The sequence below is a fragment of the Canis lupus genome, chromosome 24, assembly GCF_048164855.1.
Source record: "Canis lupus baileyi chromosome 24, mCanLup2.hap1, whole genome shotgun sequence".
NCBI lineage: Eukaryota > Metazoa > Chordata > Mammalia > Carnivora > Canidae > Canis > Canis lupus.
Genome location: NC_132861.1, coordinates 44125706 through 44152049, shown reverse-complemented (window position 1 = coordinate 44152049; position 26344 = coordinate 44125706). Strand labels below are relative to the sequence as shown.

The 26344-nt window shown below is 44.4% G+C and overlaps 1 protein-coding gene across 1 annotated transcript in view; it reads left to right on the top strand.

Moving 5' to 3' along the window:
- Window positions 1-6137: 6137 nt before the first annotated feature.
- The window catches only part of SLC16A14 (solute carrier family 16 member 14), a 31019-nt gene continuing 10812 nt past the window's right edge, over window positions 6138-26344 (top strand). The window contains exons 1-3 of the mRNA XM_072796583.1: window positions 6138-6477; window positions 13558-13829; window positions 20342-20485. Of these exons, the coding sequence (XP_072652684.1) occupies window positions 13571-13829; window positions 20342-20485 (403 nt within the window). The 5' untranslated portion in view covers window positions 6138-6477; window positions 13558-13570. The remainder of the gene's footprint in view (window positions 6478-13557; window positions 13830-20341; window positions 20486-26344) is intronic.

Sequence of the window (26344 nt, the reverse complement as noted above, 5' to 3'; positions counted from 1 at the left end):
TTTCCAAGTTAGTGACAGTGTCCTGGCATTTTTAGAACTTCTACTCTTGTGAAGTCACATGCTACTCCATGAGGATACTGATTATTTCTATCAGCAAGGAAAATGCAAGACACTTGGAAAACTAAGGTAAAGGCAAAAACGTGTTGTCAATTTTGCTATATTTCACCCTTGATCTGTTCTTGAATTTGAATCCATGGTAAAAATGAGCTTGAAACCTTATGGGGCAGGAGAAATTTTGTTGGTGCTTTGGGATTAAGTCTGGAGAGATCCTATACCAGGAGGAAAATTCTGACCTGAGTGCTCAGGATTTCTCTTCCTGTCCTTGCTTCTAACACCCCTTAGGTAAAATAAACGGCCTTCTCACGCAAGAACCAGACCTGCAGGCAATCACTGGGAATGATTCAGCAGGAATACTAGACAGGTATGTGTGGGTAGTGAGAGAAGGGGGGGGGGGTGTTGCCCAAACCACAAAGCGAGACACAGGCTGATCCAGATGCCTGGGTGGCTCAGTGGTTGAGCCTTTGGCTCAGGTCCTGATCCCGGGGTCCTGGAATCAAGTCCCTGCATCGGGGTCCCCGCAGGGAGCCTGCTTCTCTCTCTGCCTATGTGTCTGCCTCTGGGTCTCTCATGAATAAATAAATAAAATCTTAAAAAAAAAAAGACAAAGGCTGATGAATTTTAAAATAATTAGGCTTTTCTATTGATATGCATTAGACGAGTATATAAGTAGCACATCGCAATCATGATTTCATGGATATTATTGCTTCAGATGAGGCTAAGGAAGGCACTTAAAGAACAGAATTATGTAATTAATTGTATCTGGGGCTTCAAGTACATAGAAATGGATTTACCATCATGCTTAGATCAGAACCCATTCTCAGTACAGCTTATTGGTCAGCAAACCTCCTGGGAGCTTTTCTGTAATCTGAAACCAGCCCCCGTAAGCATGGAGGCCAGAGAGAGACACCATCTGGGATTGGAAGATCAAGGAGGCAAGCCACCCCATGTTGGAAGGTGGAAACTTTAAGAAGCAAAGAGAACTTATGTATGAGGCTTGTCTTGGGCGGCAGCAAGACGAGTGGATCCTCACACCTGCCTGCCAAATCGTAAAAGTCTATATAGAGGCCTTAACTGGGTTCCGTCACATATACTGTGCAGGTGTTCTCAACGCTACATACTCTTGAGACTATGTCCTCAGAACACCCTTTGGGAATGGGAAAAGCAAGCAGAACCCACATTTCAAGGACAGGGGATGGATGAGAGGTCTCCAAGTACCCAGGTCCAGCTCATGGATCTCATCTCACAGGTGCTCTCGTCTTCTCAATGACCACCCCAACACTCTACCCCTTGTGACCAGCTCTTATTATCCATATGCCCCCTTCTTCTGCAATGGCCCTCAGTGGTCAAGAGTGATTTCAGTAGCCTGGAGATGGCTCCTTTGTCATCTAGAGAGTAAACAGAGAGTAAAACTAAGAGAAAACACACAGTAAAACTATGGTCCCCCAAATCGGAGACAACTTTTTCAACTAAGAGCCCCATGATCCAAACCACCAATTTATCAAGTCCCCTAAGCTGGGAGTCGGATGTCTCAAGGCGTTCACTTGTGTCCCCATGTGATTTAATAAAGATGATGTAGTATCAGACTCATCAGATATGAACACACAACACCCAGGCACCCCAGGTGCAGTGCATTTTAACGGGTCTAGCTTGCTTCAGGACAGTGGGATCCCTGTGGGATTCCCCCTCACTCAGGGGTGCAAAGTAACTCACTCCCCGCCACCAAGAGGACATCCCATTGCACATTTCAGTAGATAATTCCATTCCATGTGTGCCGGGCTTGGTGTTCTCAGCAGCAGAGCAGGCAATCATGGTGAGAGTTGGGGCAATGACTGGCTGACTTCCATACCTTCATGGCACTGGATTCCTCAACAGAGGTCCCCAGGCTAGTATATGGGGCAATAGGCATTAGGCCCATTTAAGCGTAGGGCTGCTGGGGTTCAGTTGGTTAAGCCTCTGCCTTTGGTTCAGGTCATGATCCTGGGGTCCTAACTTGAGTCCCACATGGGGCTCCATGCTCAGTGGGGCATTTGCTTCCCCCTTTCCCTCTGCTGCTCTCCCCTACTCATGCTCTCTCTCTCTCTTTCTCTCTCTCAAATAAAGAAATATAATCTTAAAAATAAATAAATAAATAAGGGCACCTGGGCAGCTCAGTCAGTTAAGCCTCCATCACTTGATTTCAGCTCAGGTCATGGTCTCAGGGTCGTGGGAACCAGACCCACAACAGGATCAGCATAGAGTCTGCTTGAGATTCTCTCTCTCCCTCTCCCTCTGCCCCTCCCCCAGCTCATACGGGCCCTCTTTCTAGAATAAATAAGCAAATAAAATCTTTAAATAAATAAATAAATGTATTTAGGCTTAGGACAATGCTTTAGTCCACTCAGCCAAGGTGGTTTTACCCCTTAATAATTTCGTCTGCTGCTTTAATAGTCCATTTTTTTCTTTCTTTCTACCAGCTGTGCTGTTTGTGGGTTAGAGGGGAGATGGAACCTCCATTCAATGTCATGCTTTACCACCCACTCTGCACACCATGACCTTTGACATGTGCCCCCTGATTGCTATCTCTTCACTGAGGGTATCCATACATGGTAGTCAGTTTCTCTGATCCCCTGACAGGGGCAGCATGGTTTGCATGGCAACAGGGAAAGTTTGACTTAGGCCAGAGGTAGTGTCCTTGCAAACCAAGGCACATTTAGAACCCTCATTCAGAGGGAAGGGACCGCTATAATCAGTTTGCCAGTCCTTTGCTGGGAGGGAACTCCAGGGAATGGCCCCAGATTCTTTTGGCATTTGCCATGGACATGGTTTAGAATACACAGGACAGGCTGTTATGGCATTAACCAAGTCACTGTACTTTAAGACTGATCCAGCATCCTTGATAAAATGCCATTTTATGTGGACATTGTGGTGGCCATACCTTTCTCTGCACCCAGACTGTTGTACATCTGCTGGGGCTCATACCCAAGGCATCAGCTTCCTAACCGCCAGGAGTATCAGTGCTTCAAGAACTAGGACACGAAAACCAGCGAGGGCTGCCTTGGGCTCTTATAAATGCACCCAAATGTCCTTCCAGGGCTCATGAGTCATCACCATTCATCACTCTGATGTACCAACTGGTATGTGGGATCGCAGTTAGGCCCTTTGCTCTGGGCCTGCTCTCAAGCTACCTGTGTCAGTGAGGGACCTCTAGGCAGGTAAGAGCGGTGACACTTGTGAAGGAGTATAATTTACCAGAAAGCCTTCTACAGGAAATGAAATCAGTATATTGAAGAAGTGTGTCTCCATGTCCGTGTTCACTGTGGCATTATTCACGTAGTCAAGCTATGGAAACCACCTAAGTGTAAGTTGAGGGATGAATGGATAAAGAAGATGAAATAGGGACACCTGGGTGGCTCGGTGATTGAGCGTCTGCCTTTGGCTCAGGGTGTGATCCCAGGGTCCTGGGATCGAGCCCCACATCGGGCTCCCCACCAAGGAGCCTGCTTCTCCCTCTGCCTCTGCTTCTCTCTTTTTGTGTCTCTCATGAATAAATAAATGAAATCTTTAAAAAAAACCTTTTAAAGAAGATGAAATACTATTCAGCTATAACTAAAGAAGACATCCTGCCATTTGTGACAACATGGATGGACCTGAGGGACATCATGTTAAATGAAATAAGCCAGACAGAAAAAGACAAATATTATATGATCCCACTTATAATATTTTTATAAATATTATAAGTGGGATCATATAAGATTATAATTATTATTAATTATGATTAATATGATTATGATTATATCATATTATATAAATATATAGACTTTATTTTTTTAAAGTTGAATATTGAGAAACACAGGGTAGAATGGTTCTCTGGTTGCCAGGGGTTGGGAGACAGCAGAAGTGAGGACCTGTCGGTCAAGGGGTACAAATTTTGAATTAGAAGATGATTATGTTCCGAGGCTGTAATGTACAGCCTAGTGATTATAGTTAACAACCCTGGATTGTATATGTAAAATTTGCTAAGAGAGTAGATCTTAAGCCGTCTCACCACAGAGGAAAAGGTAACTATATGAAGCGATGGATGTATGAATTAACTTGATTGCGGCAATCACTTCACGATGTACTTGTGCATCGAGTCATGGCAGTGTGCGCTTTAAATAGATGCAGTTTTACTTGTCAATTATACCTCAGTAAAGCTGAAAAAAAAAAAGAAAATAAAATCTTCTTTGGGCCCTCCAGATGTGCATTACACATGGTCCAGAGCAGAAGCTTCTCAGAAAGCAGATGAGAGGTTGCCTGGGGATTTGGGGACCCGGTGAGGCATGGATTACAAATGGCACCAGGAAAATTCTGGAGCTATTTGATTGAGGTGATAGTTTCCCAGACTTATGGTAAAACTCATCAAATTTGAACATATACATTTAAATATATACAGTTGATACTAAAAAAAAAATAAAATAAATAAATAAATAAATAAATAAATATAAATATATACAGTTGATACTACATCACTTATACAGCTCAATAAGTGCACAAAGTTTGCTAGGGGGGAAAAAGACAGACGTAAAAATCTCACAAACCTCTTTTGGAACAAGATGGGCCAATCTACACTTGAGGCACTTCCCCAATCTTGACTTGCTGTCAAAAGTCTGCTTGAAGTGAGTGATATCTGAAGACAGGACAACTAACCATCCATTTGCTCGTGTTCCCATCAGCAAATTAAAACATTTGGAACACATAAGCCTCGTGCTTCATCCAAATGTCCTCAGTTAGCCATAATTTCTCACAATGTTCTCAATTATGTTTTTAATCAAGGTTTGATATAATCAATGGCAATGTGAGATACACGTAAATATTCTTTTCTGCAAAAAAAAAAAAAGGAAAGAAAGAAAAGAAAAGAAAAGAAAAGAAAAGAAAAGAAAAGAAAAGAAAAAAAGACATGCAAAGAAGGAAGAAAAGAAGACAGAAATTTGTGATAGGCAGAATAATGGTGGCCCAGAGATGTCCACATCCCAAGCCCAGGAACCCGTAAATATAGTACTTCACATGGTGAAAGAGGAATTCAGGTTGCAAATGGCATTAAGATTATTAATCAGCTGACTTTAAAACAGGGAGATTATTTGGATTATCCAATAATCCAATCATCACTGGGTAAACTAATGGAATCCCAAGAGCCCTTAGAAGTGGAGGAGGGAGACAGAGGGTGCCCTGAGACAGAGGGTGATGTGACCCAAAGAGAAAGGCCCGGAATAATGCAGTGCCCCTGGCTTTGAAGACAGAAACAGTGACCCCAAGCCAATGCATGTAACACCCTCTCAACCTGGTGGGTCTTCCCTAGAACTGCGAGAAGGCACACAACCCAGCCAACACCTTGGTTTCCGCCCAGTAAGACCCCTTTCAGATTTCTGACCTCCAGAACTGGAAGCTACTAAATTTGTTTCTCCGGTCACTAAATGTGGTAATTTATTACAACAGCAATAGAAAACTACTATAAAAATCCTTCGGGTGAGGTCAAAGAGCACTGGCTTCATTTGGTCCCGTTCACTCTTTTTTATTTTTTATTTTTAGATTTTATTTATTTATATATGAGATAGGCAGAGGGAGAAGCAGGCTCCCTGCGGGGAGCCCCAGGCAGGCCTCCATCCCAGGACCCCGGGATCACGACCTGAGCCCAGGGCAGGTGCTCAAGCCTTGAGCCCCTCGGGCGCCCCTTATTCCTGTTCACTTAACGAACATTGAAAACTTTCCGTGGGCAAAGAATTTCATTGGGAACAGGGTACATATGCATGACACACGTGTGTGCCTGGTGCCCTGGGATGTGTAAGACACAAGGGGCTGACCCTGGAAAAACAGCGGTGAGGGGTGGGCCCTGCAGTGGGGCCTGGAATTGGGGATCTTCAGGCCTCTCGGGCCAAGGAGACCGGGGGCCTGCCCACCTGCTGGTCCTTGTGCAAAGGGCCGTATTTCCCGGGTTTGCTCCTCACTCCCCCGCTGCTCTCGGTCAAAGGGCAGACGCTGCCCGCCCCCGCCCCCGGGCGCGCGTGGGGTGAGGTTTCGGAGCCTCCACTCGGGTCTAGAAACGTGCAGAGCCTCCGCCTGAGCCAAAGCCCTAAACTTCAACCGGCCACAAGAGTGTGCACGTGAGATGACTGCAATTTTTTCCTGCCAAACCAGAATTAGCCGGTATAGGAATGAACGAGCGTGGAGATTTGAAACTGCACGGATTGGAAGGAAGCCCGGGTTAGGCTCGCGCGCCCCGGGACGCACCCAGGCTCGCGGGCGCTCCCCCGGCCTGGCAGCGGGCGGCGCGGGGGCCGGGATGCTGGGCCCCCCGGCCGCGGCTCCGGACGGACGGCCGCTCGGGGGGCGCCGAGGACACCGGCGGGGGCGGGCATCGGGGCCGGCAGCCCGGTGAGGCCGCAGCCCCGCGCCGCGCGGGCGGTGAGTACCCCGAGGCCGCGCTGCACCCGGGCCGCCCTGGCCCGCGGGGGGCTCGGCGGGGGGCTCGGCGGGGCGCGCGGCGCAGGCCCGGGGCGGGCCCGGGAGGGCTGCCGGGCGGCGGCGGGCAGGGCTGCGCGGGGGCGCGGGGGGCGCGAGCTGCGGGCGGGGACGCGCGCCCCGCTCCCCCGGCCGCCGGGGCGCACGGACCCCCGGACCCCTCCCCGGGGCCCCCCTCCCCGGGCTCCCCCCTCCCCGGGCCCCCTCCCGCCTGCCCGGGCGCAGCTGGGGACTCGAACCCGGCGGGGAGCGGGGCGGACAGCGGGCGAGCGGGGTGCGGAGGGCTCCGAGTCCGCGGGGGACGCGGGTGCGCGGGGTGCGGCGCTCGGGGCGCGGGGAGGCGGGGAGACCGCGGAGCCGGGGAGCGGGGCGCGCAGGGCTGCCCCCCCCCCGCGGGCAGGAGAGGGGCACCGGGGCGGGGGGGGGGGGGCGACCCGGGGCGGCCATTCCCGGGCACACGGCGCCAAGGCCAAGGAACCGGATTCCGTTTTCCAATTAATTAAGCCGGTTTCCTTGCGCGGAAAAGTTGATTCAGACCAATTAACGGGGATGAGTGAGGATTATTATTGAGGATTAGGAGGGCTCCTCGTCGCCTTGTCTGGCGTGCATGTGTGTGTGTGTGTGTGTGTGTAAGAGAGAGAGATGGGGGTGGATAAGCAGGCTCTGGAATCCCGCAAGCCCGGCCGCACCACCTGCTAGTTTGACCTCTAAACTTCACTGCCCTCATTCGACAAATAGCCTCAGTTTCCTGGTCTGTGCAATGGGGCCTTACTGCCAACCGGACAAGATCGGGGTGGAGAAGCCACTCGGCACAGCCCCTGGCCCCCCAGAAGGCCTGTATATGTGCAGTTGTCCCCAGGTCACCGTGAACCCAGGGCAAGTGTCCGTTTCCCCCAAGCGGGCCTCCCCGCACTGCAGCTCCCCAGCCCGCGGGGCTCTAACCTGCTCAGCCTGCAGGGCTCAAGTGCGCCCCCTAAGGCCCACGATTTCCTGTGCCCCCAGGTCCTCCGGGCTAACGATCCCGAAGCCCAGGTGGAGGTTGACGCGCCCCTCGCCCCGCATCTAAGGAAGAACCAGTTACCACCCCTCTCTGCCCACCTTTCCTGGAGGTTGTAGTTTTAGTTTTCCCCGAGCGCTTTCCCCTTTGCCTGTCATTGGCAAAGCCCCCGCCGCATGCTCACGGAGCCCCAGCAGCCAAGTTAAAAGAGTGAAGGATTTGCTTATCAGATTTACTCCAGTTTCGGAGCTGCGGAAACTGAATTTTTTTTAAATTTTTTTTTTAATTCATTTATGATAGTCACAGAGAGAGAGAGAGGCAGAGACACAGGCAGAGGGAGAAGCAGGCTCCATGCACCGGGAGCCCGACGTGGGACTCGATCCCGGGTCTCCAGGATCGCGCCCTGGGCCAAAGGCAGGCGCCAAACCGCTGCGCCACCCAGGGATCCCGGAAACTGAATTTAATTTTCATCTCAGATACAGCTGGCTCTAAATTATTTTCGCCTCGACGTGGTAGCACATAAATATGTAGCCGGCCTCCATCTCCTAGCTTTCAGGGGTTACTTCATTTCCCTGCGTTTAGGATGACTTTGCCACCATCTGTGAACTCCCACATGGTGCAAGTGGAAGGTTGGCTATTGGTCTTCCCATTGCCTTCCTTCACGGTCTTCCGTGCAAAGGCTTAATGTTACAGGCTGAGCCTTCAGCAGGCCGCCTGGATTGGGCTCCGTCTTACATATTGATCCTAGAGGAAGCTCCACACTCGGTGCCTCCATTTACCCCAGTGAACCACGTGTGTGTTGTTCTGCACGTGTGTCAGGATGTGGAGAAGGTGGGAGAGCTTGAAGGCCATGTGGTGGAGAAAGATGTGGAGCCTGGGGACAGGGTGGCCCAGAACCATCCCTAGTTCACTTGTGTTCTTTCTCTCTCTCTCTCTCCTCTCTCTCTCTCACTCTCTCTCTTTCTCTGGGATTATCATACTCAAATGGTTCTTTTATATCTTATAATTATGCAAATGCTAAAAGCAAACGTGGGGTGAAGGGGATAGAAATGTATTTTCCTATTGTGTTTTGCTTTCGTTAACCTGGTTGGGCAATAAGTTAACTGCGGTTAGTCAAAACAGAAATTACTTATAGAGAGAGTGAGCTATGAAATGCAGATGGTTCTATTGCCAGGTGTATCTTTAGGGACTTCCTGAAGATGGGACAGCACTTCGTTTTAGCCACCCCCACCCTCCACCAGTGCTCTGCATTGGCTACTGTACGCTACATGCACCCTTGCGTCCCTTGGATAAAACGTGGCAATTAAATACTATCCGATGTCATTTATTTATGAACAAATGAAACGGAAATGTTGAGAGCAGTTCAATGGCATCTCCATCTCTTAACCCATAAAATAAATAATTCAGTGAGCATATCAATTTCTTAACATTGCTTAGGAAAATGTTTACTATTTCAACTCAGCGGTTGAAAATGATAACTTTCGTGATATTATTATTTCAAACTTTTTCATAGATGTAAATGGCTTATTATTTTTAAAAAATAGATGTAAATGGCCTTTATGAAAATGCCAGGCTGTGTTGTTTTGTCTCACTAAACAGAGCTGAGCATTATCCCACGGATTTAAAATGATGTTATTACATCAAGTGCCCTCCCTAATGCCCATCACCCAGTTGTACTGGGTGCTATATGCAACTGATGCATCACTAAATTCTACCTCTGAAACTAATAAAATATTTTTAGGAAATGTTTTTAAATAAAAAATAAAATATTATTACTCATGTAGGCCAGTCACTCCCCTGATCCTTTGCTTTCTGGCTTCTCGGAATGCTGCATGTAAGTAGCAGAGACAGAGGGAAGACAACCACTGAACACCCACCCCGTCTGATCCATTTGTAGGCTTATTCTCTGGGCCTCCTGCCAGTGCAGCCCTTGTCTGGGCTGCGAGCTCTGAAAAACTAGGGCTGTCCCATTGCTGACTGTCCCCAGGCAGGCTGTCCTCTCCCCAGGGTCTCAAGAGCAGGGTAGTGGCAAAGTAGACTTCTTAAGGGAAGTGACTCTTGAATCATCCTCTTTCTTTTTCACAATTCAGCCACTAATCTACAGGAGGCAAAAAGCTGACCCAGATGATGTTTAAAAGATAGAGATAGGGACTTTTATTTTGTTACTATAAAATTAATACATATTTATTGCGATTTCTTTTTTTTTTTTTTTTTTTACCAACAAGACAGATTAAAAGGAGGAAGAGTCCATTAAGACCATCATCCAAAGAATAATCTCCCTCAACATTATCCTTTTCACACCAGTCTTTTCTCCTTTGGATGCCTATTTTTAACAAAAACAAAGGGATTCTTGCACATATCCCAAGTTGTAGCCTCCTGTGTAGAATTCGCACCTTAGAGTGCCCTTCTTTCCATGTTTTCAAACAGCCTTGTACAACAATTGGTTGATCTAACACATACTCTAATGTTAGAGATTAGAGATGTTTGCAGGGGTTAAGGGGGTTCTCACCGAGTCAAGGTTTCACTATTGTATTTAGCTGAATCTTGAGGGAGGAGCAGAAAAGGAGCAGGGTGTTAGAAGGAGACAAGTGCGTTCCCAAAAGAGAAAGAGAAGGCCGTGCCCCAAGGCTTAAGACCCTGTGCAAGGTGAAGGAGCTGCAGGTGGCTCAGCAGGGCTGGAGCGCAAAGGTCAAAGGCAGGGAAATGAGAGCAGGAGAATCTGTGGGAGTCTGGCAGAGGCAAAGGGGGTTTGGCCTTGATCCTAAAGCTATCTTGACAGCATGGAGAAATCACATGGCACGGTAGCACTTTATCTTATCCCTCCCAGCCGTCTGCAGAACGGGGAAGTGGAAAGGACCCAGGCAGACAGGAGCAACGTGGGCAGGAAGTGTAGGGGTTGAGGATTGGATGGGTGTTTAGGACATAGAGTCATTTAAAAGATAAAAATAATAATGAGGACAAGGCATGAGGGAAAGGGAAAATCGAGATGAGCCTCAGGACAGATCCTTGAAACTGGCATCCTTGGTTTCCCAGCACCCATTTCTTCCCAACAAACTTTAGCCAGAACCAAAGCCACAGTCCAGGGATCTACCGGCTTTTCCTATAAAGGGTCAGAGAGTATTTTAAGTTTCATGGACCACATATCCTTTAAAAAAGGTAAAAACAAACCAAAAAATTTTTTTAATAAAATAAAAATAAAAAACAGGGCGCCTGGGTGGCTCAGTCAGTTAAGTGTCTGCCTTCGGCTCAGGTCATGACCCCAGGGTCCTGGGATGGAGCCTCGTATCGGACTCCCTGCTCAGTGGGGAGCCTGCTTCTCCCTCTACCCTGCTTGCTCTCTCATTCACCCTCTCTCTCAAATAAGTAAATAAAATCTTTTTTTAAAAAAAGGTAAAGACAATTACCTTTGTTTGGAGGGGTTTCTCATGTATTTGGGATTATTTTTTTTTATTATATCTCCTTCCTCCATTGCAACCAAAGGATTTTCAGTAGTAACCATGTAGTGGTTCATAAAAATCTTCGTTTTATTTCTTTTCATTTCATTTTATTTCGTTTCGTTTCATTTCTTTTCATCATCGTTTCTTATTTTTTGTCTACTGTTTTTTTTTAAAGATTGTATTTATTTATTCATGAGAGACACAGAGAAAGAGGCAGAGACATAGGCAGACAGAGATGCAGGCTCCCTGAAGGAAAACCTTATGTGGGACTCGGTCCCAGGACCCAGGGGTCACAACCTGAGCCGAAGGCAGACGCTCAGCCACTGAGCCACCCAGGTGCCCTTTGTCTTCTGTTTTAAAATAATTGAAAAAAGAAGAGATTTCTATTTTAAAGACATCGTGCAGATTGAGTAAAACATTTCATGTATTGACTGCAAATTTTACTCTCTACGCGAAAGGTTTTCGCCTTGCAGTCTTGCACTTGTTTTGCTATGTTACATTTTAAACAAAATAAAAGCTCCAAGTAGGCATAAAGAACTCAACTTCTGGAGCTTCATCCCTACAGTAACTACACGTTAGTGCATCTCGCAGGTCCTGCTGCAGACCCAGGCTGTGCCACAGAGATGCTCCGGCAATTCTGATCTCCTGGGAACCTACCCTCGGAGCATATGTACAGTGTAGCTGGGGCCAGATGGGTGTCGGGGTCAACAGTACAACTAGGAGTTCTCTAAACTACTTCCCGTGGATAAGACTGTTTACGGAAGGATAAGTAATAGCACCACCCTGATTTGAAGTTTACAGATAGAAAATTAAAACAGAATTATTTGGAACTTTGACCAGCAAAAGATTTTTTTCAGAGAGTATTTTTATCAGGGACGTTGTCTAGATTTGCTGGCACATCGAGATCATAAAAAGGCAGACCAAAATCAGTCGTTTCTTGTTGTTTGAAAGTTCTCCTCTGATGATGCTCTCGTTGCCAGCTTCTGGGGGGAGGGCCTCCAGGGCCTGTACCTGGTGCTGCGCACCCTCAGAGCTGCAGGGCTCAGCTCCACCTTCAGAACTGCCCGACAATCACTTCCACTTGCTGTGGGCAACAGTCTGTTCCGTATTCCTGAACGTTGAGACCCCTTCATAACCACCATCCTCTTCATTCTCAGCCAGTGACCTGACTTGCTACTTCACCCAAGAATCGGACCGTCAGGTGTAACTTCTCATCCCACTACCTGGCATGTCATCTCCATCCACCTTCTGCTTTGCTCCTGCAGATCAAGACCAATGCTCCTGTCCCACTTCCTCCAGGATTACTGTCTCTGTCTCCTCCTTTTACTCTTTATCCTCAGTTCTTATACACATACTTCTTTTTCATCCCGAAAAATAAAAATGCAGCCAGAGGCTTCGCCTGACCTGGCATCGCCACCCACCTCCAGCTCCATTCAGCCTCCAAGCCTTTTTTCCTAACATCTGGAGATGGATCTGCGTAGAGCACAGGTCACCATGTCTGGTTCCTGTAGGACTCAGCCTCTGGCTGTTCATTATGTGCAAGAGAAACTCTAAGCTCCTGACTTGGCACACAGGCATGATCTAGCCTCTGGCTCCCTGGTAATCTCACTGGTAACCTAGACATCACTGTAGTATCCAAATGCTTTTAGTCTGATTTTCTATTTTTTTTTAAGATTTTATTTATTTATTCATAGACACACAGAGAGAGAGGCAGAGACACAGGCAGAGGGAGAAGCAGGCTCCATTCAGGGAGCCCAATGTGGGACTCGATCCCGGGTCTCCAGGATCACACCCCAGGCTACAGGCAGCGCCAAACCGCTGAGCCACCGGGGCTGCCCTGATTTTCTATTTTTAAATCAACTTTCTAGTTTCCCAGGGAAATGCTGGAATGCGGGTAGGTGGAATGGGTAAAATATGTGTCTTGTGTATCAGACTTGAGTATCACCATTATTAGAAAGTTCTAGCTCCTATTTTAAAAAATTAATTAATTGGCCTTCTAGTTTACTACTCTTTCCTGAGTTGGTTCATATGAGTTGGTCTCCTGAGGCAAATCCTCTCTCACTCTACCAAACAAACTGAAGACTTGGACCTACAAAACAAGAACCAGATGCCGTGCTAAGGGCTCTACCAAGGCAAAGCTACCCTGAAAGGCTGTTTAGAGCCAGGTGTCTTCCTTCTGTGACATCTTTGTTGTCACCTATCAGTGTCCATCTCAATAACAGACACACAAAGCATGGGCTTTTGAGTCAGGAATAGATGGATTCGATTCCTTAAGTTCTGGGATAGCCATACTTCATGGCCATGAGAACTTGGGAAAGGCACTTCACTTCACTGGGTCTATTTCCATTTCTTTAAAATGCGGATAGTAATGCTTACCTATAAGATGACGGTAAAGATGAAACAGGTTTAACAAAAGCACTTGGCAGTAAAAAAAAAAAAAAAAAAATGTCAGGAGTGTTCCAAATCTGCATGAAGACAGGATGAATCTGAAGGCCACTTTGGTTACAATGGGGAGGTAGAGCTGTCCAAAGAAGATAAAGATACTTTTGGTTTGACATTCAAGGAAATTATTTGTCATGTGTATTTCAGAAAATCTTGGAAAATGTATACAAGTCATGAAGACATTGGGTATGATTTTGAAGATGACCCCAAAGATAAGAAGACACTTAAGTCCCATCCAAACATTGACAGTGGATGGGCTTGGATGGTGGTTCTTTCCTCCTTCTTTGTGCACATCCTCATTATGGGCTCCCAGATGGCCCTGGGAGTCCTCAACGTGGAATGGCTTGAAGAGTTCCATCAGAGCCGTGGCCTGACTGCATGGGTCAGCTCCCTCAGCATGGGCATCACTTTGATTGTGGGTATGTTCACGTGCAACCTGTTGTAAAACTGAATTATAAGTTGACCATTCTCTGCTGTAGGTAATGTTTTAGATTGTCAAAATATTAGACACTGCATGTTAATGATGGTACTATTTTATTTTTCAGGCTAAAATACATATAACATCACATTCACTGTTTTAACCACTTTTAGGTATACAGTTCATTGCCACTGAGTGCATTCATCCCCACCATCCACCTCCAGAACTTTTTCATCGTCTCAAACTGAAACTCTGCACCCGTGAAACAAGTCTCCATTCCCACCTCCCCTTGGCCCCTGACCACCACCCTCCTGCCTTTAGTCTCTATGACAGCGCCTGATAGAAGTGGAATCACTCAACACGTGTCCTTTTGTGTGATATTACTGTTTGAATATTATGAACATTTGGAGTGTCTTAAAAATTGATAGTTTAAAAAACTCTTTTGCCCCAAACTCTGTTTTCTTGACTGCTACTATTCATTATATATCACTACAGGTCTGTTTACTTAACATTTATGAATATTGGTAAAAGATAAAAATTTTAGGGAAAACACTATAAAAGGCAGGTAACTATCTTATTTCAGAGTTCTGGTGATTTAATTTGAAATATTGATCACACACTGTTGAAAAATCTATTAAAGTGCTTTTAGAAAAGTTACAGATCTAGCTAACAGGAAGGAATAATAATGTATTTTGTTAAACCTCACCACACACCAATCTGTGAAAGCAATTCTTTTTTTTTTAATTTATATATATTTTATTTGTTTATTGATGAGAGACACAGGGAGAGGGAAAAGCAGGCTCCATGCAGAGAGCCTGATGTGGGACTTGATCCCGGGACTCCAGGATCACACCCTGGGCCGAAGGGAGATGCTCAACTGCTGAGCCTCCTAGGTGTCCCTGAAAGCAATTCTCATGCAGTTGGAGATGCCAAGCTAGAAAGTTATCATAACTATAAGATGTTATTATGGCCTATGTGTTTCCTTTTGGGAACTAGACAATTTTTACTGTCAACTAACCTTTAATAAGCATCTATCATATAACAGGTGTTTTCCCTTACTTTATCTCTTGAATGTAAAAGCCATACTTTTACATTGAAAATTTTTTTTACATTTATTCTTATTTATTTATCTCTTAGAATGTTCATGCCAGTGGTGGGGAGGGGCAGAGAGAATCTTAAGCAAGCTCCACACCCAGTGCGGAGCCCTGCTCAGGACCCTGAAATCATGACCTGAGCCGAAATCAAAAGTCTGAGGCTTAACTGACTAAGCCAAACAGGCACCTCTACATCAATTTTTTTTTTAATCTCAAGTATTCATGAAATCACACTGGAAACATAGATGGCCTCAAATCTTCTTCTAGTTCTGTGAGCGTTTGCGTATGACAGGCATCTGTGTGCTTGATGAGAATCTCCCTTTTCAGTGATTTCCACATTGGTAATTAATTCCTTGACTCCGATTCAGAGATTTGTTGATTTTGGCTGGCATGCAGGCAGTGATCATTTGGATAATACAAATAATATTAATAATGGTGATACTGCTAACGATTAAAAACAAGGATGAAGTGTTATTTCTCAAGATGTGTGTGGAGTATGCGTGTTTATCAAAGGGAATTAATACTAATCTAGTTTTAGAATTACATAAGGGCACCGTTACGTGTGTCAGGGAATTGCCGGTAAATTCTTGCCTGCAGCATTAAGGAACTGACTCCTTCAACCCTGAGTTGGCCTGGTTAAGACTAGCACTGTCATATGAAAAACGCAGTGTAGGCAATATGCTAGTTTTATGTTGGATGTGATTCAGCCTTCTCAAATAAGCCGGCGAAGGAAAACTGTACTTCTAGAAAACCTTCCATCCAGTTTTTTTACCTTTTTAAAAATAAATCCTTAAGGGGAGCCCAGCTGGCTTAATCCATAGAGCATGGGACTCTTGGTCTTGGGGTCATGAGTTCAAGGCCCATATTGGATGTAGAGATCACTTAAAAATACAATCTTTTTTAAAAAAAATACAATCTTTTGTTTATTGTTTAAAGATTTTATTTATTTATTCACAAAAGACACCGAGAAAGAGGCAGAGACAGAGGCAGAGGGAGAAGCAGGCTCCCTCCGGGGAGCGTGATGCAGAACTTGATCCCAGGACACCAGGATCGCAACCTGAGCCAAAGGCAAAAATGCTCAACCACTGAGCCACCCAGGTGCTCCAAGAATACAACCTTTAAAAAAAAATCTTACTTTGGGGTAAACCAAAATACTTAGAGATTCAATCTAGGAAGTCTGTGTCTACCACAGAAAAGAAGACTCTGCGAAAGGCCAGGATAGGAAACGTCCCCTTATTTTCCAAATCGTCCAGTGAGGTTGTCTTAGATATAATTTTGTGTTTCACAAGTCCTACAAAAATAAGCAATGCTAACCAGTCCTGCAATTGTTGGAAATGATTTTGAATATGACTCCAAAATAAGAACACCTGATTCATGGCGATGGTGAAACGTGTTTGTCTTCTTGAATTTAATTGGGAGGTAAGTAACTATATATTCAGAATTCTGTTTGCGAGGCCACGAATCCCGAGCAGTGTGATTTCAGCTTGTAGACTAACCTTTCTACAGGAAAGGTACCTGCCAGATAAATATCTTGTGTCTTGGAAATCATAACACAGCAAGGCTCATAGTTATATAAATAAAAGGTCTTTTATCTTATCGTGACCCTAAACTGCTGTTCGTTATCTTAAACTGCCTGATACAGGGTGGCTGCAGATCTGTTGGGTGTTTTCCGAGCCAGAAGCCTGCAAGAAGAGCTCTCCTTTATTTACCACGTAGTGCGTGCCACATGCACGTTATGCATAGGCTCTCGTTTGATCCCACTGCAACGCCAGCGCCAGACCACTGTCCTCTGTCTGACAAGGAAGACATGCAGGGTTCACAGACTTCCTTACGAAAGGTTAAACAGCGAATAAGCATGAGACAGGCTTCAAAGCTGGCCCACTGGCCTCCAAAGTTGTGTCTACTCTACCACACTCCCTGCCCCTACAACAGATGAGAACTGAGAATATATTTGAAGTGAATAAATATAGATTGTTCTCATTTTCTAATCGTTGTAAGCACACTTGGGTTTTCTCTTCTACATTCAAAAAAAAATCTGTGAATTATGTTAGAGTTGAAAACTATCTCTCTGTTGGGCAGTGGCTTGCATGTAGGAAATTTAGTTGATTCCTGTTTCATTCATTGCTAGCATGGGCTTCGCCATTTTCCTGCCAAAGGTCCCAATTTTTAACAACATGTAATCGCCTCAGTCGTATCTACAGCAGCCTTGGTGATACCCTCAGAATAATTCTTGGTGGGAGCCATGTTGGGGGAATCTACAGGCTGCAGAAGGATACTTTCTTGCTAAGGAGATTTTAGACCAGCTATTGCCAATCCTGACTGCACATCAGATCCATCTGAGGAGCTTTTAAAACCCCTGCTGTTCACGCTGCACCTAGGCCATTAAATCAGAACGTCTTGGGATGGGACCCAAGCATCAAGTTTTTTTTTTTAAAGCTCCTAAGTGACTCCAATGCTCAGCCGAGGCAGACAGTCATTGATTTAGAGGCTCTGAACTCCTTACTGCAGTGAAGGATTACCCTAAGAGGCCGGGAGTTCAATGAACTACCTACTTTCATCCTTGACTGTATGCCACGGTCACCTCAGATCATTCCTCTCCTCACCTAACCTATGAGATGCAGGGGCAGGCAAGAAATTAGGACTTCCTCCTGGTGTTGCCTGCAGCTTTATTATGTAGAAAACAGGCCAAAATCAGATTTCTTCTGAAGAGGTGAAAGTCTGCATCTCGTCCCAGAACTCTGGATTCCTCCATAAAAGTGGGAATCATAACCAGACAACCGCCCCTCTACCTCCTTTGCCCCTTGTCCTTAGACTGTGGGGAATTCTTTTCATTTTAGTGAAACTCTAACTTGACCTTAGAGAGGCCAGTTGACCATCAGCAATGATGAGAAAATGGAACAGAAGCAGAACACTTGGGTCCAACTTCCTTACTTTGACCCTATCTGTGTTTGGTAACCATGGAGGAGGCATGCCATCTCTAGGGCTGGCTTTGCCCGTCTGCAAGTCCTAAATGACTGAAGCTCCACCATGTGAGAGATGATGAACCAGAAAGTCAGACAGTTACCAACTTGCGTTCGTATCAGTAAAGCAATTAATCCTTTCTTTTTGATATACAACATTCCTCCAGACATGAATATCTGCTCTTACTTGGGAATTCCACCTCCCTCCTTTCCCCCCAAATGTTTTCTTCGTGCAGTGTTTCAGAAGCAGGCAGTATCACAGAAAAGCTCGCTTCTGGCCTCTTCTGTTACATGGACAACATGATCGGGCTCCTGAACTGCAATCTGGTGACTTGTCGTAGCTTAAAAGGCTGATTAACCGTAGACCGATGAGTCATGACTTTTTCTCTTTTTTATTTACTCCTCTTTGTGGGGCCCCTGGGTGGCTCAGTTGGTTAAGCATCAGACTCTTGATTTCAGCTCAGGTCATGATCTCAGGGTCCTGAGATCGAGCCCCACCTCGGGCTCCATGCTCAGCAGAAGGTCTGTTTGAGATTCACCCCTCCCCCTACTCATGCACATTTTTGCTCTCTCTCAAATAAATCTTTAAAAAAATATATCTATGAAGAAATCAAAGATCCGTCTTCAACTTATGGTTTCTGAATTTCAGTTGCTCCCATAATTCCCTTAGAAGTTTTTAGCAGTGCATTTAGTTTATATATATTTTTTATACCATGTGCTTACTTTATAGTACATAACAGTATATTTATGTAAAATATATTTACTGTATTGTCCATTCTAAGAGGTTTATCTGGTGAGTTATTTGTGTAATACACCAAGGTTAAATTAATAAATCATCACCTTCATCATTTTTAGGATTAGGCTTGCTCAGAATCATTAGACAAAGAAAAAAATCCATTAGCAAACTGTGCATCCAAATCTAACATGAATGTAGATAGAACTTTAAAGGAACATTTTGTTTCAGTTTGAACTAAAAGGGGAAACTCCTTAGAGTTTAACAAATTTTTAGCCTGAAATAGTCCCACCAGAATATAGGGCTTTGTAACTAGGAAAAGGAATAATGATCAAAAGTAAGATGATGTTTAAAATGTGCCATCTTACTGAATATTAACCAAAGGTCACACTGTATTGCTAAAGTACAGATTGCTTTTTGGACAGGGAATCACTGATCACCAGGCAGGCATTGAGCTTCTGTGACATCAGAAGTTACCCAAGGCACCTGGGTGGCTTAGTGGGTTAAGTGTCCAGCTCTTGAGCTCAGCTCAGGTCTTGAGCTCAGGGTGGTGAGTTCCAGTCCTGCATTGTGCTCCATGTAAAAAAAAGAAGTTACCACAAAATCAGGAAGAAAACAAAGAGGTTTGACAAAAACCAGAGTGTCCTAGGAAAATAGGCAGTCAGGATATGTGTCATATGATACGGTATTGCTGCCTGCATAGCATCCACTGCACCCCGAATCGTATTTCTGGATCTCAACATGGTGTCATAAAAATGTATAGCCTGGTGGGGCCGGTCTGCAACTGAGAGTCACCAGAGGCTGAAGTGCGTATGAAGTGATGGGAAGTTCTTTTCAACACACTTTGCATCCAGGTGTCCTCGTGAAAAGAAGCTATCAGTTCTTTACAGGAAGCATGGGAGGCCTGAAAAATCCCTTTCTGTACTCCCCTTAAGGTCTGAAGGCAAAAAGTCAAATAACAAATAATGTAAATGAGGGCAGAAGGCCAAGTACAAGACCAAAGGGAAAGGTGGTGACTCTAGCAAACTAGGAGTGGGGACAGAGCTACTCGGGCCAGCCCACGCACAGCTCCAGCCCATCTTGGCTGTGTGGGAAGCTGCTGGATTCTGTGCAATCATTGGATTTCTTGTGAATGCTCTTAATTTTTAAATGCTGGCAACTGATTCAAAATATCTTTTAAAGATTGTATTTATTTATTTCAGAGAGAGCGAGCGAGCATGAGCGGTGGAGAGGGGTATAGGGAGGAGGAGAAGCAGATTCCCTGCAGAGTGGGGAGCCCAACACGGGGCAGATTCCAGGACCCTAAGATCATGACCTGAGCCAAAGGCAGATGCCCAACCTACTGAGCCACCCAGGCATCCCTAAACATCTTGTAAACTGTTTTCTGGATAAACAAAATGCATCTGCAGGCTGAATAAGCCCATAGACAGCTAGTTTAGGACCTACTTGTGTTGTAGACAAGAGAATGAACTAACTCATCTGTCTATTTATTTCAGGTCTGCCTTTCTTGAAAACCTAGCACCTTGAGCTCTCCAGTGACATGACCAGTGAAAGAAACTCATCTTTGCATGCTAAAAGCTTTCTGCATAGAAAGCAATGGGGGGTTTGGGTTTGTTTTATTTAACAGCCCTAGTAATTTTTAGTCTTTGTCTTCATTGAGGATTTTCGAAGAAAGCATGAAAATAAAACACCATCAGTCAATTCCCTTTTCCATGTCCCGAGACAGGACCTTTCATTGGCTTGTTTATCAACACCTGTGGGTGTCGCGGGACTGCCATCATCGGAGGGCTGGTGAACTCACTGGGCTGGGTACTGAGCGCCTATGCCGCAAACGTGCACTATCTCTTTATTACCTTTGGAGTGACAGCTGGTAAGCATGTTGATTATTTTTAACCTTAATTTTAAATATATTTGTTGGGCATTTTGACAATGAATATTTGTGGAGAAAAAAGAACCATTGAAATATTAAAATATTTTGTCCTTTTTTTTAAAGATTTTATTTATTTTTTCTTTTTAAAGATTTATTTATTTATTTATTTATTTATTTATTTATTTATTTATTTATTTCAGAAGAGAGAGCCCGAGCAGGGGAGGGAGGGAGCAGGGAGGGGCAGAGGGAGAAGGGGAAGCAGACTCCCCGATGATGAGCAGGGAGCCTGAGGTGGGGCTTGATCCCAGAAAAGCCCTGGGATCATGACCTGAGCCCAAGGCAGACGCTTAACTGACTCAGCCACCTAGGCATCCCAGATTTTGTCCTTTTCCTCCACCCCAGCCCACCAGGAAATACTTTTTTAGTATAAGATATTAAATATGCCTTAAGTGTGGAAAAACAACTTAACAAGTGTACTTGGCCTTCCTGTTAGAATTTAATTAAATTTCCCATGATTGGTTCTAAGTGCTAGTCTTCTCTCTTATGAAGAGTAGGAAAAAGGAAGGTAATAACAGTCTTGGGTGAATAGACCAAATATTAAGGAAATTAATAACATTCTGTCATTTAATAACTACAGAATGGAGCATGAATCATAGAATAATTATTTTCTCCTTTCACTCTATTCAAATGAATGACAAAGCAGCAAAATCCACATATATGTAGAGACCCTTAGGAAGCAAAACTAGAGCAGAGAGTGTCACTCCTCAGGGAACAGGTAAAAATTGGCTACCAGGCAGTGTGGTTTGCATATCCGTTCTGCAAAATACATTTCCAGCTATTATTTCCTTTATCAACGGGTAGCCGAATTCACACAGATAAGAAGTATCTTAACTTGTACAATTGAATTGCAGTGAACCGGATCCAGCTTGACTTGGAGTCCAGAGCTACAATCCTAATAAATGACACACTGACAGAAATGTTGGTATAAGAGTTAAAAGTCAGAATACGGAAGTCTTGCTTTTTTTTTCCCCCCCACTTATTATCTGTGTGACTTCAGGCAAACTACTTAACCCACTTATGCCTCAGTTTCCTTATCTGCCAAATGGGATCATTAAGTGCTTGGTTTAAAGGGTGGTTGAAATGATTAGGAGATTATCGGTGTAAAGCACTCAGCACAATACTTATCACAAAACAGAATCCTTGGTTAAGTGTTAGCTAATATATAATTGTTATATGGAATGTAACATTCTTATTATAAGCTTAAGTGCCTACTTTATGATAGCCGGAGACGTGAACATGAAGACCTCCTCTCCAAATAAGTTGGCAAGCTGATTCTCTATAATTTACATTGATCCACATTTACACATAAAGCACTTCTATGTCCTTTGAATCATAGTTTTAAAACCATGGATCTGAAGGACTTGGTAACAGTTCTTAAAGAACAGCTTAAGGTGTTTTCCTGAGTGTTACAGAAACTTCCCCCCAAATACTCCAATGAATAGAGCCAGCACTGGGATTTTTATATTGTGGGTGAGGAAATAAACACTCCTGCCAAAGCTAGGGAGTGACACTAGGGTCTCCGTGGCACCCCCTGTGAACTGGATGTGGTGGTCACTGATTATATAGACTTGGTCCTAAAAACTGAGACTTGAGATTAATTCCCCTCATTTAGAGATTCCTATGATTCGATTCTTTGTTTAAATGAACTTTTTTTCTTGCAGTTAATTGCTGATTGACCTGCAATTGATATTGTTTCCATAGTCATTCATTTATTTATTTCTCAGGTAGTTCTGGACCCAAGGAAGTAGGAGGAAAATCAGGGGGCTGGTGAAAGGGAAGTGTGTCTTGAGACTCTTTATTACTCCCACTTGTTATACAGGAAAAAAAAAAATCTCTGCAAATAAATGTATCCACCTCCCCCACAAATATATATCAAACTATATTAAACTGGAAAATCCAGCTAAATCAGTTAACTTATATATGCAAAACTCTGGGCTGTCACTAGAGAGGCATGTGGATGCTGATTAGCAATCTAGGCCCTATTTAACAGAAAAGAAAAAAATGGGAAGATCTGCAAAAAGAAAGCACTTGAGGGGCACCTGGGTGGCTCAGTCGGTGAAGCATCTGCCCTTGGCTCAGGTCATGATCTCAGTGTCCTGAGATCAAGTCCTGTGTCAGGCTCCCTGCTCAGTGGGGAGTCTGCTTCTCCCTCTCCCTCTGCCTGCTGTTTTATCTCTCTCTCTCTCTGTCAAGTAAATAAATAAAATATTTTTAAAAAGAAGGAAAGAAAGCCCTTGAGAAACACATTTCACTGTATAATTTACGTTTGAGAAAAAACTTTGCTGATATCCTGCTTCCTTCCAAAAAGTATTTGAGACAGATTTGTTTGTATCTCTCTCTCTCTCTTTTTTCTTTAACACCTAGGCAATTAAAACTGTGTAGGAGTATCCTCCTATTAAGCAGAAAAAAATAATGTCTTACTTAGCCAAGGGAGTCTGGACAGATTTGTTCAGCCTCACCAGAGCTCCATTCTCTTAAGCCTGTCTCCTGAAGACACCTTTCCCCCCATCCCCAGTGACCCAGAATCTCAGGATTTTTTTCTTCCCATCTGGGCCTCTTTCCTCCACCTGGTAGGTAGGGCTGTAAGCTCATCCTCTGAGCCCGTGAAGAGTTATTCCAGGGCCCTTCCCAGGGCTGGACATTAGCAGAGCCTTGGCTGACCACTGGGCTTGAGCCACATATCCCCAGGGCCTGTCCTATAAGCTCATGGAATAATTGTGCTCATTACAGACAACAGAGCCACGTGAGGAGGGGAGGATGCTGGTAAGGACATGGATGGTGTAACAGGGAAATAGATACTTGTGACGTTGGGCATGGATTTTGTTTTTTCTTCATATACTGGAGCATTTATTATTCGCACTAAGTTAGAATTAGTGCTGCTCTTAGGTATCTCGGTTCTATTCCTATTAATCATTTTATTCTGCTATTGTTTAGAAATCCATAACCACACTAAATTTAGGATGTTGGTTATTGTCAGTCACAAATCAAATTTTTCTAAAAATTAAACTCATTTTGTGCTCTCAGCAAAATCTAGACGATGACAAATTTGACAGGACAAATGACCCGGTTTCCTCACAAATAAATGTCAAGAAAAACGAAAGAGAGATAAATTTTAAGAAAAAAATAGAGGAATTTAAAAGAGGCTTAAAAATCATATCAAAGAATAGCACTGTGTGGGCCTTACTTGGATCCTGATTTAAAAAAAAAGTATTTTTAAAAACAGTCATTTATGAGACAATTAGAAATTTGAACACCTTCTGGATGTTTCATGATATCGAGCAAATTGTTCATTTTTTTCAGTTAAGATATGATGATTATGCTGTTTAAAGAATTCTTCTCTTAGAGATTTATACTAAAATATTTGCACTTGACATGATATATGTGGGATTTGCTTTACAGTTAGAGGGAGAAAGGAGTGTGTTAGTGGACTATCAAATATTTTTCTCTGCCTCTTTGAATATTAGGAAGTTAGAGATTCTGTTTTTTATGGACTTAAACATCATACAGATTAATCCAGAGTTTAGTTCAAAATTAAGGCGAGTCATTTTCTTCATGCTAATTTATCACATAATGCAAATTATGATCATTGTCCTCTCTGAGCTTGCAAGGGGGACCTGCTCCCACTTGTGCTGGGAATCACTTAGAAGTTTGCTTAATTGTTCTTAAAACAAGGGTATCCACCTGAAGAGTGGTTGAGGCTCTCATTGATTTCTGACAGTTGCTGTAAATATCACTACTTTTAGGTAAATAAAGGAGGCATGTTGCTTCTGGAGGCTTCTTTTAGAAACTCAGGCTGAAGCAAAATCCTTCACCAAAATCCTACCTGCAGGCAGCCAGGGGGATGAGCATTTTAGGGTGAGAGGCAGTGGGAAAGGACCAGACTCTGCAGTTGGGTCTGAGTTCCACCCTGGATTATCCAGGTCCCTGCAGCTCGTCTTGGGCAAGAAGCTTAAGTCTTCATGAGGCTCGAGAAAGGGGCATAGGGATACCTGGCCGGCCCAGTCAGAAGAGCATGCAACTCTTGATTTTGGTGTCGTGAATTTGAGTTGAGCCCCACCTTGGATGTAGAGATTACTTAAATAAATAAAAGGTGGTGTGGGTTTTGGGGGGTTTTTTTTGTTTTGTTTTTTAAAGATTTTATTTATCTATTCATGAGACACGGAGAGAGAGGCAGAGACACAGGCAAAGGGAGAAGCAGGTTCCATGCAGAGAGCACGACGTGGGACTTGATCCCAGGTCTCCAGGATCACACCCTGGGCTGCAGGCGGCGCTAAACCGCTAAGCCACCCGGGTTGCCCTTTTTTTTTTTTTTAAAGGGTAGACCCACAGCTAACTTCTGGGTTATTGTGAAAATCCAGTCACCTAAAGCCTATAAAGCAACTGGCCCATCATCCATCATTGGTACTTAATTAATGGTAATTAGTATTATAATTGTATGTATGATGGCTCTGGTTTCTCTCAAAGTCAAGTATTTCTGGAACTATTAAATGATACTGAACTAAGGAGACTTTGGCTCTGGGACACAACATTGGTCAAAGTCTCTTTTGTACTCTCATGCTGCCATCCTAATGTCAGGAAGTCTCAAGCCTTAGAACCATATGGAGCCCCATGATCATTGAAGTAGGTCTTGTGGTTTCCCTCTGTCTATACCTAGAAGTTGATAATGCACCCATAACCTCCTGGCCAGTATTTTATTTCATTTCATTTCATGTCCTTTTTTCAAAAAATAGATTTCATTTTTTAGAGCGGTTTTAGGTTCACAGCAAAATTGAGCAAAAAGTACAGAGAGTTCTGTTATACCCCGTGCCCGGAGCACACACGGTCTCCCCCACCAGCATTTTAATTTTGTTGGTGGAAATCACCAACTGATCCAATTTTCTAAGAAAGACACAAGTGGAAGTCAGAGCTACAAATAAGTATTACGTGGTTTTGACATCCAGTAGCTGGGTATATTTATGGGCACATTCCTTTTATTCTTCCTATTAGTTTGTGCACAAATGGACCCATTCCTGAGGCTTCTGCAAATTGCCCGTACTCGCTCTCCATCCGCTTATACATAAATACTTTCCTGAGTGCTTAATGCAGTTGGCAGTGACAGCAGGGCCCCAACATCAGTTCATTCTTTCATTCATCCGTCTTCTCACCCATTCATTCATTCTGATATTCTGATGTGAGAATGCTGGCTTATTTTATTATTGTAGTAGCCCGTGCTGCAGAGCCCTTTGGAGGGAAATGACGGGCTGGAAGATTGCATGGATGACCCTCACGGTGCTTATCCACCGATTTTTTTTTTTTAAACAAAAAACAACAACAAAACACTCAAGACACAGTCCCAAACTGGATTTTATTGAAATGCCAGGAGCAGGTGCATGTCAAAGTAGGGAGGGAAGGAAGGAAGGAAGGAAGGAAGGAAGGAAGGAAGGAAGGAAGGAAGGAAAGGAGGGAGGAAGGAAAAGGAAGGAAGGAAGGAAAGGAGGGAGGAAGGAAAAGGAAGGAAGGAGAAGGAAGGAAGGAAGGAAGGAAGGAAGGAAGGAAGGAAGGAAGGAAGGAAGGAAGGAAGGAAGGAAGGAAGGGGGTGCAGGCTGTATGAGGTGGCAGGAAGGGGCAGGCCCCATGTCCACGGCGGGCATCCTCTCTCTCCGCCAAGGGCCGAGTGGCTCCTATCACCCTGACCCCACAACAGCTCGCTTGGGCCTGCAGGGCCTTTCCCCCTGGACCGTGGAGGCCCCAGGAGGGACTGGAAGCACTCCTTTTTCTCTCTTGTGAGCGAGGAGAAGGCAAGGATGCAGGAGAGGGAGG